This window comes from Hyperoodon ampullatus (genome assembly GCF_949752795.1).
Source record: "Hyperoodon ampullatus genome assembly, chromosome: 1".
NCBI lineage: Eukaryota > Metazoa > Chordata > Mammalia > Artiodactyla > Ziphiidae > Hyperoodon > Hyperoodon ampullatus.
The window spans coordinates 209,203,010-209,219,806 of NC_136914.1; the positions used below are offsets into that span (position 1 = coordinate 209,203,010).

The 16,797-nt window shown below is 48.4% G+C and overlaps 1 protein-coding gene across 4 annotated transcripts in view; it reads right to left on the reverse strand.

The window, feature by feature from the left end:
• Window positions 1–5,222: 5,222 nt before the first annotated feature.
• Window positions 5,223–16,797, reverse strand: part of XPNPEP1 (X-prolyl aminopeptidase 1) — a gene marked incomplete at its 5' end in the record, with an annotated part of 53,595 nt that continues 42,020 nt past the window's right edge. For 3 of the 4 annotated variants that reach the window (XM_079703177.1, XM_079703175.1, XM_079703176.1), the window contains 7 exons: window positions 5,223–5,492; window positions 9,088–9,186; window positions 10,400–10,476; window positions 11,093–11,266; window positions 12,147–12,216; window positions 13,704–13,764; window positions 15,493–15,564. In XM_079703177.1, coding sequence (XP_079559303.1) covers window positions 5,364–5,492; window positions 9,088–9,186; window positions 10,400–10,476; window positions 11,093–11,266; window positions 12,147–12,216; window positions 13,704–13,764; window positions 15,493–15,564 — 682 coding nt within the window. In that variant the 3' untranslated portion in view covers window positions 5,223–5,363. The remainder of the gene's footprint in view (window positions 5,493–9,087; window positions 9,187–10,399; window positions 10,477–11,092; window positions 11,267–12,146; window positions 12,217–13,703; window positions 13,765–15,492; window positions 15,565–16,797) is intronic. The other variant, XM_079703178.1, reaches the window with a different exon arrangement.

Consider the following 16,797-nt stretch of genomic DNA (forward strand, 5'->3'; position numbering starts at 1 on the left):
GAACATCTACATCTGTGTCTGCAGATGCTATTCCTTGACCCATGATTGTGGCAAATACAATTTCGTCCATAACAGAATCACCAAGAGTGTTCCCCCCAGCTCCCTGAGCCTTCCCACGACATCCAGCTCATGCAAGGAGTGTGTCCAAATCTGCAAACGTCAGCTGCCTACATGAGAGCAGCATGGAAGCAGAGGTGAGGGTTGGGAGTGCAGGAGACGGTGGGGGTTAGCAGTGAGAGGAGATCTTGCCTCTCAGATAGGAGCACAAAAGCTGGATCTCGGGCAGGGAGAATCATTCAGAAGCTGAGGCCCTACCTCAGAAGTGGACACAAAGGAGAAACAGGACTGGCAGAAAAAGGATTTGGAATCACCTCAGTATTCAGCTTGACTGAGGATGGGCCTGGTCCTAGATTCTGGGTGAGCTGGCCCTGGAGGTAGTGGCTAAAGGACCTCATTTTTGAACTGAAGGGATGAGGACGGGGCAGAGAAGCCAGGACACCATGACAGTGGCGACAAGGTTAAAGGTATTGGCTACGATCATGGAACAAAGGAAATCCACTGGCTCACCTGGGGTTGCAACAAAGGATTTTGATCTTATCGGTGCTGAGCTCCAAACCACTGAACTAACAGACTACCTGAGGCTACAGAGTACAAAGCACAACACGTGGTGAGGGCAGAAAAAGATTCTGGGGTCCGAGTGAACATAAACCTCTAGCGATCTCACAGCACAAAGCCTTTGTTTAAAAAGGAAACAGCACTGTAGAAGAGAACCTTTATCCATATATTGATACTTCCTGTTGCAGAGGATAGAATCCACATGGAGTTTCACATTCTAACAACTCAGAAATGAGGATGCATCTTACAGTCACAATGTCTCTGTGTGAAGACCTTCTTTGACACCTTCTGGAGAGATCAAGAAAGCACCAGCACCAACATGTCTCCCTTTCAGTAGGTGAATTGTATGGCATGTGAACTGTATCTCAATAAAACTGCCACTTAAAAAAAGCAGTTGGGTTGGAAGACATGGTTGTACACGCTGAGTTAACGTTTGGGGACACGCTCTGCAGGAGCTTTCTCGTTCAGGCTTCACAACCAAATGACAGGGAGATGCCACCACTAACTTCACTTTACAGAGAGGGAAGGGGGGGCTCAGAGAAGTTGTGTTCTTGCCTGAGGACGCACAGCGAGTTCATGGTGCATACAGTAGGCAGTCATCCCCTCATTCAGCAGTGGTCACCTGGCCTCAAGGCTGCCGGTCGAGACTACATGCCTGTCCTCAAGGAGCTAACAGTCCAGGAAGACAAAGCTGCTGTCCAAGAACCAAATTCAGCTCACACGTGTTATGCTTGACCTACCATCTTTGTTGTTTTGGTTTGTTTTGCATTACTTTGGTTATGAATGTTTAAAAACTAGAATATGTCACACACACACAACACACACACACAAGTTTCAGCTCCTCTTTAAAATCATGTTTTAACACTCCTCCTGAGAGCCTTCATCACATGGCCAATCAGCTGTAGATGGTACCGCCTCTCCCCTCCCCCACCATCATGGTCCAATCCCATCAGCTCTAACCTTGCCCACCTGGCCACTGTTAGTTTTTTTAACTTAATTATTGTTAAATCTAGCACGGATACAAAACACATGAAAGAAATTAGAGGCTTTAATGAACTATAACAAACACGCTTGTAACCACAGCCCCTTGTTATTCCATTTCTTCTGCCCTGAAATGTTGCTGTGAAAACGAATGGCAATCTTATACTTTTTCTACTATCCTGACTACTAAAGGATTTTTTTCTTTAAAGTACAATACTTTTTTCTGATGCTTATTTTGGGGTTCTCAGGTCCATCACACACCCCATTGCTTCCTTTAGTTTCCTCCTGCACAGCTGCTGACAACACAGTCATACCCTGGACCGGCTCACATTAAGAGTTTGTGGGAATGGATACTTGTCCCCTATATTTGGTATAAACCTCATCCATGAGTTTTAGTTTGCTATCCCGGCTTCTCTGTGTTTTATGGAGTGATTTGAAGAGATTCAAAAGCTATGACACAACGGCCACCACCTTGCCAGATTCTGCATTTTGTTTTCAAATTCTGATCCTATGTATTTCTCACTCTGTGCACTCCCAACTGCTTTCAGGAACCAGCAACCACGGTACAGGCATTAACATTGCCAAGCACCCCTCCTGCCCTCTCCCAGCCCTCCCGTTACCTGCTTCTGTCTCCCCCTAGGAGCCAACAGTGCTCAAGCTGTTGCTTGAAAGATGTCACTTGAAAGGTGTCACAAAGGGCTGCATGTGAGTCTTCATGTCATTGCTGGTATAAATCCCCAGCTGCTGGGAAACACCAAGGGCAAACCCTCCCTCACAGCTTGTGAGTACAAGGATGGCTCCTTTCACAACCACCCCTCCTATCTGATAAGAAATGATTGCTATTGCTGGGTGGCTTAGATGCCGGGCACGGCCCTCAGGCCAGACAAGGGCTGAGAGCGAGGATGGTGGGACAGGCCCCTCTCATCACAGGACAAGCGACACAGATGGATTTCTTACCAGAGGGTGAGCAAGCTTCTGGAAGTCAGCACCTGGGGCATTCACGGTAGAGGCTCCACATCCGTACCCTTTTTTGAATCCTATCTTGTACATGAAACTTCAAGAGAGGATAAAGTAAGCAAGACAAAGACACAAGAGCAGCTTCCCTGGAATTCCTCCACAAATTTAGCATAATGCATGCTTTTGCACCCAAACTTTTTTTTTTAATCATTTATTTAAAGAAGAGTGAGGGGCTTCCCTGGTGGCGCAGTGGTTGAGAGTCCGCCTGCCGATGCAGGGGACATGGGTTTGTGCCCCGGTCTGGGAAGATCCCACATGCCGCGGAGCGGCTGGGCCCGTGAGCCATGGCCGCTGAGCCCTTGCCTCCGGAGGCTGTGCTCCGCAACGGGAGAGGCCACAACAGTGAGAGGCCCGCGTATCGCAAAAAAAAAAAAAAAAAAAAAAAAAAAAAAAAAAGAGTGATTCTTTTGATCCACATTTGTATCTCCCCATCATCCCCTGAGCTCTTGCACATTACAGTTTTATTTTGGTCCTCGGTCTTTCTGGGGCCATCTCACCTAGTTCAGGGCTCTTGGACCTCATGCCAAGACATGCAAGTCCAGGCAGGAAGCTTCGGCACCAGGAAACTTTGCTTTTCAAGCTTGAGCCAATTAAATCAAACTTTGCTCTGAGGCTGCCTTGGGAAATGACAGGATTAACAGCCTGGTGAACAAACACTGGAGTTGCCGTCACACTTGAGTTACAGTCTGTTTAAACTCCAGGTCAGCTGCAATTCACGGCTCCCATTTCCTGAGAAAGGGGAAGCTTCCGGATGTCACAGGAGAAGACGGTCTGAGTCCGCAAGGGGAGGGCCTCTGCCTTTTAGAGAGTTGATGGATAAGAAACACGATGAGTAAGTTCTACCATCTGAGGAGAAATGTCTCTTTTAAGTCCAATCTTAGGGAACACATTAGAAATATGAGCAAGGGTGAACCAAAGGCATTCACGGATTGATCTTTGGTGGATCAAAATACATGTTATTGTGAGGCACTGCTCCTCTGTCTTCCTGGCCTTGTTACAAATATAACCTGAGTACTAGCTGTCTCTCTTGCTTCCTCCCACATAGCAAGCTGGAATCAATGGTCCCTGAAAGAAGGCAGGAGGGGCGGTGTAAATGTTGACAAGTCCAGTTTTAGGTACTCTTGTCAATTTAGGCTCACCCTACCAGTGAAGTTGTCTTTGCTGCTACCCTGGATCTGATGGTAAATACAGGTTAGTTCACTTCATTTGCTGCTCCCCAGGTGGAGAAAGTAATGAGCATTGAACCTTGCCAACTGTGCTTTGGTGAAAGGCCAAAGTATGCTTCTACTTACCTTTCACAGCCATCCAAATCAAAGATGTGGTCTGAGATTTAATGAGACTGGTTTTAAAAAGAAGACAGTCATGCAATAGAATAGTCTACAGTCATTAAAAATAATTGGATCTATAGGGACCAATATGAAAAAATAACTTGGATATAGTGCCAAGTTAAAAAAGGAAATTGCCTATGTACAGAAGGGCCCAATGTCTGTGCATATGATGTGCATGTGTGCATATTCTTTTATCCATGCACACATACTTTTTCTATATATTACTGAATGCTAAATACAAAGAAAGAAATTGGCAAAAATACACAGCAAATAGTGGTTATACCTATGGGGTATGACTTGGGTTCCTAAAGAAGCAGACCCAAAGACAAGGATTTGCATGTAAGTGGTTTAATGGGAGATGGCTCCAGGAAACACTAGTGGGAGAAAGGGAAAGTAAGACGCAGAGGGAAGGAAGCAAATAAAGGGTGCGTTATAAGCAAGGAGGGCTCAGTCCCACTGAGAAACCCCAGGAGGCAGTGCAGACCACGCCTCGGACATCCCAGCCAAGGGAAGAGGAGTCCGTTTTCCCATGCCCAGCCATCATGGTCTGAGGCCTCAGAGGCATTAGCTCTGCCGGCCCTTCAGGCTGCCCCACGTGTGCAAGTCCAGAGAAAGCCCGAGGATAGGGAGTAGCAGGTACCTGCCAAAGACCACTGTCTATAAGTAGTGAGACAATGAGACGCCTGCACCGTCCACTGTAGGGTAGAGCATAGTAGACTGCCACTTTCGACATGATTTTTTTTTTTTATATCAATGACATTTTAAAATCAGGAAAGAAAAACTTATAATAAGAATACTCAACAAAATATTAGGTTTTCTAGAGAAAAGACTTAAGAGGCTTGAAATTAAGTCAGAAAATATGCAGGGAGGCCAGGGAATCTCTCCTCAAAGGGGTCCTTCCACCTAGAAAACGTGCCCTGGACGTGAGCCCACCCCACACACTGGGTGGATGGTGCCGGAAGAAGAGAGACGGCGGAGATGAAGCACGTTCTGACATTTTATTCACTGGTCATAAATACAGTCTCGTGCGCATGAAGGGGGTCATGAACAAGGGACTAGCACCTGGAACGTGACTGTCACAGAGCGCTCACCGCTTCACCATCACTGGCCGGAGGACTCCCTGCAGCTGCCCGGGGGGGGCGGGGCGCACCCCCGATCAAGCTTTGGGCTTTGTGGCGATCCTCCTTCTGGGGCAGCAATTTATTCTTGGCTCATTCTCAACAATTTTTAAAAAATTCATAAAAGATCGAGTGTTTGCAAGAAAATATCAAAGAGGATAAGAAGATTTTCAGTTCTTCTCAGAGTCTAAAAGTAAAACGGGAAGGTAAGGAAGAAGGAGAGAAAGGGAAAAGATGTCAGGGGTGGGCCAGGCTTCTTCCTTTCCCCAGAGCGTTTTGAAAAACAAAACAAAACCGGGAGGTATTAATGCTGTTTGGAGATGGGCTGCGTCTCTCTGATGAGCCACTCGAGGGCTTCCTGGCGGCCCTGTTTTTGCAGTTCCTTCCCGATCACGTCCCTGCAGGTCAGGTGGTAGTTGTTGAGCCAGTCGCACTGCAAGAGGGAAGGAATACAGACGTGGTCTCACCATCGCACCTTCACCAAAGGCTGCGCAGCGAGCAGTGAGGCCCCATGTGCTGAGATCACAGGATGAGAGTAAAGGAGCACAAAACCTTTTCTCCCTGCTCATGGACAAGCATGTCCATGTGTCCTACCTCCCTGGAAATAGATGGGACGAGGCCACACGGCCGATGGTGAAAATGCTCCTGGAACCATCTACTGCATGTGGACTGGAGTGACTGTGAGGGAACCACGAGTGCCTGACGGCAAGCTGTGGCTCTGGGCTCCCCTGAATGCAGAGTAACTTGTAACCGGGTGTCCCCCTCGACAGCACCCCTGGAAGCCATGACGAGAGAGTGGGGGCAGGGGTCTCACAGCTTCTGCACCCACCCTGGTTGCCTCACTGCTGTGAAGACACACCTGAGGCTGTCCTGCCAATGTGCTGAGTTTCCTATCCCGTATCCGCCTACAAAGCTGAATAAACTAGGATCAGTCAAGCCAGTGAGGGTCTTGTGAGTGTGGCCGTCTAGATGCGCCCAAAGCCTTTGGAGGTCAAGGCCTGTGCTGCTGCAGGGTGGGGTTGGGAGTAAGCTTGACTTTCAGAGGCTCAAATGAATGGGGCCACCACACCAGGAGATAAAAAAGAGGTAAAAGTATGGAGGCTGATGGGACTTGGGGTGTGTGTGTCTGTGTCTGTCTGTTGGGATGGGGCGGGGGGCACTGATGCGCTGAACCTGATGACAAGGGTTCTGCCAGTCTCCTCCGGGTGAGGAGGGAGGGAGGATGAGGGCTGGAGGGAAGCACATTCTGCCAAGAGGACGACAACCCACGCTCTCCACTGCCCCGAAGGGGGCCTGACCACATCACATCAGACAGACGGGGTGTGTTGCCTATGACTTTGACCCAACTGGTGCTCCTGTGCCCACTGATAAAAGCCTCCTAGTCTTTCTGGGAGGTGGGGAAGAGGGGTGAGATATCAAACGCAAGCAAACGGCTGCATGTCAGCAGCAAGGCCAAGCAGGGCTGTAAGGCAGCCTGCCGTCCAAAGCAGCTCAACAGTGCAGACAGGAGCAAGCCTGGGGCCACAGAGACACTCCCAAGACCCTTTTGGTTGGGGCAAGCTGGGGCACCCGCAGGGGGCTGGAGCAACGTCACAAAGGCCTTGGCAGCCTGCAGCACCCACATTCATATCCAACCAAAATCCTCTGCTGCCACCTGGTGACAAATCGATGGGAATGCAGACCTAACCCAAAAACTCCCTAAAGTTTCTACTAAGACTGGGAGACGGTAAAGGGCAATGACTGGTGCTTTAAAAGCCCAATGGACAGCATCCTGCTGTGGGGTATTACTATGCCTTAAGACAGAATGAAGCCCCAGATTTACTGAGTGGTATATGGGAAATGAACACTTTTGCTAAAAGAGTTAATAAATACACTCTGCTTGGAATATTAAATACTGTCCTCTACTTGTAATTTGTGGAAACTTGCTAATGATTCCAAGGTAAGAAGATAATTATCTGTCCTATAAAAACTAATTGGCTAAAAGAACAGTTCAGTGATTGGGGTATGTAAGGTATAGTAATGAAGACTGGACCAGGCAGAGAGCACTGGTCTTTGTCCAGTGTCATGGGGGAGTCACAGGTTAAGAAGACTCTCTCCCTCAAGGAAAAATGGCCTCGCTAAACCTTCCTCATGCACTATTTCCCTGGATAAAGTGGAAGGTCACGTGGGAGAAATGGCTCCTGACTGGTACACTTCATGCGGACAGCAAGGCCCACATGACCTGGAATCACTTGGCAGAAGCCACAGCCTTGGGCTTCCAAGAGGGCAAAGTGACTTATTAGTAGAGGGTCCCTTGCTAAGACCCTGGAAGCTGTGCTCGAGGGCCACAAGAAGAGACTGGCTCCTTGGGCAGAGGGCTGTAAGCAGGGTGGCTGCCATGCTCACTTCTGTGCTGTCATCCCCTCTCACCTAAGCCAGCACTGTGGGGCCCGGAGAAGAGGCCCAGGGCCGCAGGAGAAACTCTTCCCGCTGAAAAGACACACCTGACACTGTGCTGCTGACAGGCTGCTGCCTGTTCTGTATCCATCTACAGCCTGAATAAACCAGCATCAGCAGGGCTTGTTTGGGTTCCCGCTGTGAGCGGGAACATTTGGCTGAATCGCGGCACTGGCGGTCAAGATGAGGTGCCCAAGCACGGAGGCAATCGAAGCAGCAAGTGGATGACCTTCCTCTGTCACCCATCTGTGAGCTGGATGGGGCAGAGAGGGAGCTTCTGGCTGGGAGGAGCCCATTCCACGGCCCTACAGAAGGGGGCTCCTCAGCCCTCAGAGGCGCTTTCCTCCAGTGCCAAGCACAGGGCCCACACAGGCTCCACTGAGGGTACGTTTCTGCCTCAAAAGCCCCTGGGATGAGGCCAGCGGCTGCCTCTGGTAACAAAAACTTCTTATTCCTAGAGTGATGCACCACGCTTGTCCTGCCTTTGGCTTCTGCTAGGCATTTGCTTTCTGCTGGACTTCTGCCTGCCTGCCTTGCTCTGGAATTTGTGTCCTTCTGGCTTCTGTCTTCCTGGCTTGGGCCTGACCACTTCACAGCAGACAGACAGGGTGGTGTTGTTTCCACCCAATTTTGACCCTTGTCCCTGCTCTGACCCTGATCACCTGCCTGATCCCTCAAGCCTTACTCCAGGTTCCTGGGCCTGCCGCCTCACCTGGCCTCATGAGCCTGGGGAGCCGTGCTGGGATTTGCAGGGGTTCCAAGACCTGTCACCCTCTGAGCCTGACAGGTGAGCACTGCTGTGCGTCTGCTCTGTGACGGGTTTCAGAGCCCAGAGCAACAACCTCTCTCCCTGCCTGTGACAAAACTCGGCATATGGTAATAGCGTTTGCTTCTCAGTTCCTTAACATTTCACGCAACACAAGAAAACAATCTGGCGTGTGCAATGGCCCCACCCACCCACAAAAATGCAGGGAAGACACATGCCCATGTTTGCTAAACACGCCTCAGGGCAGCTATGGCTGTGGCCCTCCTGGAAAGCAACAGCACACTATTCATTCCCACCTGTGAAGCCCTACCATCCCCAACAGTGAGGAGAGCAGGGCTATATCTACCTCGAGACCCAAAAATACAGGAAAAGCACCTCCAGTCCTCAGGAAACCTAGGATTTTCCAACTCAGCTGGCCTAGGCTCTAACTTAAAAGTGATAGCGGGGCTTCCCTGGTGGCGCAGTGGTTGAGAGTCCACCTGCCAGTGCAGGGGACACGGGTTCGAGCCCTGGTCTGGGAAGATCCCACATGCCGCGGAGCAACTGGGCCCATGAGCCACAATTACTGAGCCTGCGCGTCTGGAGCCTGTGCTCCGCGACAAGAGAGGCCGCGATAGTGAGAGGCCCGCGCACCGCGATGAAGAGTGGCCCCCGCTTGCCACAACTAGAGAAAGCCCTCACACAGAAACGAAGACCCAACACAGCCATAAATAAATAAATAAATAAAGCAAACTGTCAACAACAAAAAAAGTGACGGCGGAGGGGAGAACGTAGGGCAGCTCTCCACCCCACACGCTTCTGCCCTCCCCCAAGGCTTCCTCGTTACCTCTTTGTCTGTAAGAGAATCCACATCTATCATTTTGGTCTGTATCGGAACCAAAGTTAGAGGGTCAAAGGTCAGGCTTCCCCGGTTACTGAAGTTATACTGTGGGAGAAGGAAGAAAACAGAAGCTTTTACTCCTCTTTACCACAATGACCCGCCACGAGGTCACTCCCACCAGACAGGACTGTCCCTCAGAGCCGGGTGTAACTAGGAATCGAGACGTGGTTAGCTGGTCACCATTTTTAACAGACACGGGAGACACGATGAACACAGCGGATGCCACTTTCCAAGAGCTGCTCCACTGTGCAAACAACAGCCTGTGCCACCAGGAAAAGCCAAAGAGTGCTGAGGGGCTCCCAGCAGCAGGTCCGCAAGACTCCTGCCTGCTGTGATGGAGAAGAGGCACAGAGGGTGTCTGGAAGCAGGGGCATCTCTGGTTTTGGTTCTCGAGCCCCGGCTAAGGCATAAGTCCCCCAGCACATCCCTTTTTTTGACATCAACCATGCAGCCTGCCTTGACCCAGCCAGGCACATCAGGTGACAGGTAACAGGTCTGTCCAGTGCACGTGGCATGCAATGGCCGGGGCACACAGGGCACGCTAGGTCTCTGTTCCTGGCGGGGCCTGTGGGAGTGAGGGGAGAGGCCACTCTCAAGAGTGACATCGGTGTGCAAGCAGAGAGCAGACCCTGCAGTCAGCTTCCCTGAAGACTTAGGAAGCCACCTCCCCCCAACGGTTCCATTTCCAAAATTACCCATGGAGGAGAAGCAAACAGGTCTTCTAGGTCAAGTCCAGCACCTAAAGCCTGCGACCTCTTGGTAATGTGATGGGGAGAGGGTGACACACCTGTCTTCCAGAGGGTACCACACCTGTGGGGCCCGACCCAGGGGGTAACTCAGGCCTCCTCAGCTTTACCTGATAAAAATCATCTGGGGCATTTGTTGAAAATAGTTCCTGAGCCCCAGCCCTGGAGATTCTGCTTCAGTGTCTGGAAGGGGCCTTTAAGCGAGCACCCCTCCCTCACAGCAGAGGAGGCTTCACAACAAGAAGCTGCCTCCAGTAAACTCGGAGCCCCAACTAACAGCAAGCAGGGGGCTGCCTGGGGCTCCGTGAGGTCCAATTCAGGGTCCCAGTTCACTAAGGATTTTCCTTCTGGCTTTGCAGAGGAGAATGAATTCCAGGAGAGACACCACTATCAGGGGAAGGAGGCTCCATTCTGGCCCCAGAATGACATGCTCTTAGTTCCCAGGACAAAAGTCCTCATCCTCCCCCATTAAGGAATAAGGGAATTTTAAAAACAAAAACATAATTACTCACCTTGGTCTTCACAGGCACCACCAGGACAACATTCTCAATGCGAATTCCGAAAGCCCCGTCTTCATAATACCCTGGCTCTAAACAAACCAAACCCCAAAATGAGAAGCAGCCCACCATGAAGATAAGTACAGAGAAGCTTGCACTCCTGGGATGACAGCGCTTCCCAAGAAACAGATGAAGGGCCACTCAATCTGGGTGTAAGAGCCCAGAGACGCCTCCTCCCGTGGGGCACTTTTAATAGGCACTTGAGGTCCAGACAGAAAAAGGCTCAGAAGTTCCTGAGAACTGGCTGCAGGGTAGGGAGTACAGTAACAGAGGATCCGCCAAATAAATTATGGGGCATATCCATAAGACGCAATGATGCAGGCAGTAAAGTACATTCACAAAAATGTGGTAACGATATGGGAAAAGACAAGAAGCTAACATAGCAAAATATTAAGTCATGTTTCCCCTGGGTATCTGGATTACAAATGATTTTCATTTTCTTCTTTATACCGTTCCATAGTCTCACTTCTTCTACAATGAATATTTATCACTTTTATAATCAAAAAAGGTTGTTGGTTGTTGTTGTTTAATTCAGGAAGGGGAAATTATTTCCAATTTACTTTATAATAATGAAAATATAAGAAACAACAAAGAGCTTTCAGAAAGGCCAGAGGACCCATGCACACCCTCTAGGTGAGGGACACCTACCATCAGTGACAATCATGCCGGCCTCCAAGGGCTCATCAGAGAATGTTTTATAACTGATGCCACAAGGACCCTCGTGAACATTCAGAAAAGACCCAACACCGTGTCCCGTCCCGTGCAGGTAATCCAGGCCAGAATCCCATAAAGCTGAGCGGGCAAAGGAGTCAAGAAGGTGGCCTGAAAGACATATTAAGAACCACTTGGTGATTTTGTACAGTACTTTTCAACTTGCAAAGCACTTTGGAGATTACATTTGTTATGTTTGGCTCCAGAAGGTGAAACAGAAACCAGCGGGTAAAAGTTACTGGAGGATTCAGGTTTCAGCCCAGCACAAAGAAGAACTTTCTAACAGTCAGAGCTCCTGAGGAGGGCAGCTCCCCCACCAGTGAGAGCTCAGTCTGAAGCTGGAGGATGCTGGTGAGGAATGGTCACCTGTAGCAGGTAAGGGCTGCAGTAGATGACATGGACGCTCCCTTCCTAGCGCTGGGACCCTACAGTTTCAGAATTACAAGTTAAGATTCTAACCAGACTGCAAGCATGAGGAAAGCGGTGCCCAGGGAGATGAGTGCCGGCCCAGCCTAAGCAGACTCAAGGCCCAGGTCTTGTCAACTCCCTGTGCAACGGCCCACCCACCCATCCTCATGCAAAAAGGTATATGTCTCAAGTCAGGTTCTCAGTAAAATAAATCCCAATGAGGGTCCTGAAAGGAGGCACCGGCCCAGCACTGAAGGGCAGACAGGAGGCTGCGCCGACTTCCACTGGGGCCCTGAGGCCTTCATGCCCTGCTGCCCTCTCCTGGGAGCCACCCACATGGGTCACCCGACACCATAATTGGTCAGGAGGGAGGTTCACACCTGACCCTGGGCCCAGTCCGAAGCCTGGCTCCCTGGAGGTCCTCTCAGCTCAGTCCATGCAGCACCCCCATTTGCCCAGGATGGGCCTGAAGTAGGCTGGGGGCTGGTACGGCGAGGGAAGGATGTGTTCTTCCGCCCAAACTTAGACACGTCTGATGCCTGAACAAGAAAAAGCCTGCCATATGATTGAAGGAATCACCTACCTTTGGTTCCAGTCGGGAAAACAGCTGCACTCACAGCTATGTGGCCCTTGAGGACACATGTGAAGCATTCCTGCCAAAGAAAACCCAGAGGGCATGTTCAGGACTGGCACAGATGTTTTAATCCTATAGTTTTCAGGTAGTTCTGAAAACCTTGCCTCTGAAGGTTCTGTAGCAATACCACAGAGAAAATCAGAGGAAAAAGGAAAAAAATTTGGTGGTGGAGAAAAACCTTGGCCTTGGTACCAATTTTCCAGAAAATCTTGAAATTCGATTTAATAAAAGAGAACTGAGAGATGACCCCACCAGTCTTCCCCTTGTAATGAACATTCTGCCACAGTCTCTGCCATCTGAGCCTCAGAAAGACTGGGGGAAAGCACTGATGACACTAGCTAACGCTTACTGAGCTACTCCTCTGTGCCAGGCGTGATACGTACAGCACTGTAGGTTTAATCCCACACTTCCTGTGGGAGGCACTCTCGCCATCCCCACTTCATAGAGAGATGAATGCCAGGTCGCGCAGTTCATAAGTGGCAGCATGTGGCCTTGGAGCCAGGCAGTCCTGCTTCGACCTCTGTGCACCTCACCACCATCTATACTTAGGGTTTAGTCCCTACTGCCTGGACAAGGAAAGTGCTGTTTGGAAGGGTAGTGGCTTGCCAGTAAGGTGGAGAGTCAGGACTAAACCCCACACTGTTCAATCTGGTCTGGATTGAACACAGTACAAGAAGAGTCACACCAAAGGTAGGTATCTGGACCCAAGGTCAAACCCTTCTTCATTTGCTGGTGCCTACAAATGAATGACACAAGGGACCAACACTGGGAAGTCTGCCCTGCTCTATCCCATAAAGCCCTCTTCCCTGGACAAGCTTCCTGAAGGAGCTCCCTGGAGAAAGAGGTATACTCAGAGATTCAACCAGTATTTGCCAAGCAGTGACTATCATCCAAGAACCTGCTGGGCTCATGGAACCTTCACAGCCAGCCTTGGAGGTGAGTACTCTTCTCGCCGTTTTTATGGATGGTCTAAGTGTTGAGGTTAAGGTCATGGAGTCTGTAAACAGCAGAGAAGATCTGAAGCCCAGTCTCCAAACTCATGGTACACATCTCTCTACCTTACAGCTGTTTCCTCTTTTCCATGCCAGACAGACCAGAAACTGAGCAGTGCATGTCATTTCAGAGGGTTCCTAGAGAGTTCAGCCTATAAATAGGAATGCTGAACTTGAAAAAAGAACGGGGGTAGCTTTCAGAATGAAATCTAGACACTGTTCGTAAAAAGGCATATATTTCACTACCCCACTCCCTTCCCCAAAGAAACTTCCTGACTGAAGAGAAGGCCAAAGCTATTAAAACTTGAATCTGAGCCACTCTGACCTTAGAAGACAGAATGCTTTTAAAATCTCTCCAATAATTAATTAAATGGATGTCATAAAGCAGATAAGCCTGATTCCACAGTAATGAGCTATTTCACTGTCCCACATATAATTTTTACTTACGTATACAATCCTTTTCACAAGAGAGAACTGTCAAAGAGCAGAGAGAGCCTCTCGAGTTTTCTCTTACCTTCTCATAGGCCGTAGGGGTTCCAAAATGCATGGTACGAGTCACATCTGTGGTTCCATCCCTTTCCAAAAGGAAGGACAAATTAGTTTTCACTCAGAATAAGCTTTTGCTCAAATGTGAGACAGATGAGGATGTGGAGAAATTAGAACCCTCATGCACTGCTGGTAGACATATAAAATAGTAGAGCCACTTTGGAAAACAGTTTACAGTTCCTTAAAAGGTTAAACATGGAGCTACCCTAGGACCCAGCAATTCCACTCCTAGGTAAACCCCCAAGAGAACTGAAAACGTATGTCCACACAAAAACTTGTACACGAAATGTTCATAGCAGCATTACTCATAATACCCAAAACGTAGAAACAACCTAAATGCCCATCAACTGATGAGTAAACAAAATGTAGTATACACGTACTATGAAATGCTATTCAGCAATAAAAAGGAATGAAGTACTGATACACACTATAACCTGGATGAACCTGGAAGACATTACACTAAGTGACGGAATTCAGCCACTGAGGCCCTATAATTCCATTTATATGAAATGTCCAGAATAGGCAAATCCATACAGACAGAAAGTATACTAGTGGTTCCCTGGGTAGGGGAAAGTGAGAAGTGACTGCTAACAGGAATGGTGTTTCTTTTTTGAGGTGTTGAAAATATTCTAAAATTGATTGTGGTGACAGTTGTACAATTCCATGAATAAACTAAAAACCATTAATTGTACACTTCAAATGAGTAAGCTGAATTATATTTTAATGAAATTGTTAAAAAAAAAAAAAAAAAGAGACAAAGTGTGAATGCAAGGATGGCCCAGTGTAGTGGGAGTAAACTCAGTCAGGCCCTGACACACACACTCTTGGTCTACAATGTGAGGACTGTTTCACGGAAGACTCCATCCCTGGGATTATGGATGAAAGGGAGGTGGACAAAGTAAATAGGAACCTGTTTCTAGCAAAAGAAGGTCAAACTCTAATTCCTCCTGTCAGGATGGCAAGCAGTTTACTGGACCCTAAAAAGACTCAAATGCATCTTTTAGAACACCCTAATCCACCCCTTGACACAGAAAGAGTAACTTCTAGAATCCTGCTAAAATATAGAAGTGGACCAAAGTTACACCATTACCCAAGAAATCCAAATACCCTTAGCTCTAGGCTTTTATTAACTCCCACCCACACGTCCCAAGGCTAGGTTGTGGCTTCCATCTCCACCAGCCAAAGTCCCAATGTCAGTGGAGCAAGGAGTAGTAAAAGGCCGTGCTCGTGCTCTCTCAGTGCAGACAACACCTATTCCCGCTCCTCCTCGTGGGTTCCACATCAAGACCCAACCAAACTTTGGTTTCTCTGAGCAACTATTCTAGATGATGACTGCGAAAGCAGCAAGGCATGAAGAAGGAAATTCAGAAATTCAGGGACAACCCTTGTTTCTCATTCATTCAAAATTAAACCCTCCCCTCACAAGGCCCTGGGGAGCTGCCAGGTGGTTGTATGGGCTGGAGCAGAAGACTTCCCCATGGTGCTGAAAGCTGACTTTCAGTTATTTATTTAGTGTTTAACAGCTTCCAGCCAAGGACTAAACATTTCTATCAAACAGGCTTTTGTGGGAACAGGATCACAACTGGGCTATTTCAACAAGGGGTGAAAAAAAGGACAAGACATGGAAACAATTCCATCAGTGGCTGGCGCAGCATGAGATGACCAGCTGAGCAATCTCGGCTGGAGCCTGGCTTGTCCACCTACTCAACTGCCTTGATTCAGTGGAGTCAGGCTCTACACAGCCCCGATTCACTTACTTGTATTGAGCGCCCGAGTCAATGAGGTACACCTCATCCAGAGACAAGGTCCTATTCGTCTCGGGGACGGGCCTAAGAAAGTTAATTAAAAATTAATTATTCCACAAATGTAAATGCTTCCTGAATCTGGGAGGAAGGAATACAAGAGTTCTTTGTACCATGCCAATGATTTATGTAAGCCTTAAATTATATCACACTAAAGTTACCCAATAGGTTAATTATTTCAACTAATATTAACCTTCTACTATTCAAAGACCCAGTCAACCTATCTCCCCAACATATAAAGAGCTCAGGAGAAGGAAATAACATATTTCTTTGTATCTTCCTCCATTTGTGACTGGAAGAAAACAAGTGTTCATCAGATAATTGTAAAAGCTACAAAAATAATAATCAATAGAAGCAATAGGACCAAGCTGGGAAGTGGGAAGAGAGCAGCCGCAATCATTTGTCTTTTTTTGGGGGGGGGGGGGAGGCAGTCCAGGCCCCTGCCTCAGCCTCCACTTCCCTCCCTCAGTCCTAATCCCATCAGGTGCCTCCCCACTTGCTTCCCAGACCACCAGACAGGCAGAAGGTCAGTGTCTCAGTCTGTGAGAAAACCTAACGGGATTTTTGCTGGGGAAAGGAATGGACCATGATGCTCTTATGCTAGAGCTTTTTTCAAATGAACATCAGGTATTTTTTAAAGTAATCTGATTTCTCCATGCCTTTTTCCAGACAATATGCTGCACTGGGAAAAGCTACAAGGGACACGAGCATTCCAAGTCTCCATCCTGCAGCCGAGAGAGGTTCTCAGAGAGGTTCTCCTTCACTTCCAGGCAATGAGGGTGAAAGTGGGCACTCGAGCCCAACTGGCAGAAAAGACAACCAGACATGGGCCCAGTTTCAGCACCCTCCTGTCAACAGGCTTCCAACAGCCACAATGAAGAGACACCAAAGGAGAAGCAAAATTCTCCCCCCTTGGTCTGAAATTATTTATTGTGTTAATTATATGCAAAATTCTAGAGTAGTATCCAGCCAGGAAATTCATCACCTGCATTAAATATAAGACAAAACTGAAGTCCTTTTGCTATTTTAATGTTGGAACAGAGGCATTAATGTGAGAGAACTGTGCAGTCACGTATCTGTAACTGTCTCCCACACAACAGCTTCAAAATTTGTCCCAAGACTAAAAACTCTAGAAGTGATTAAAAAGGCGGGGGGTAGGAATTTGTGCCCACGTACAGCACTGCAGCACAGTGAGACAGCCAAGTGTTCCTTCACTATGCACATCACAGGTGGAGAGCAAAGGACTCAAGATGCCCACAC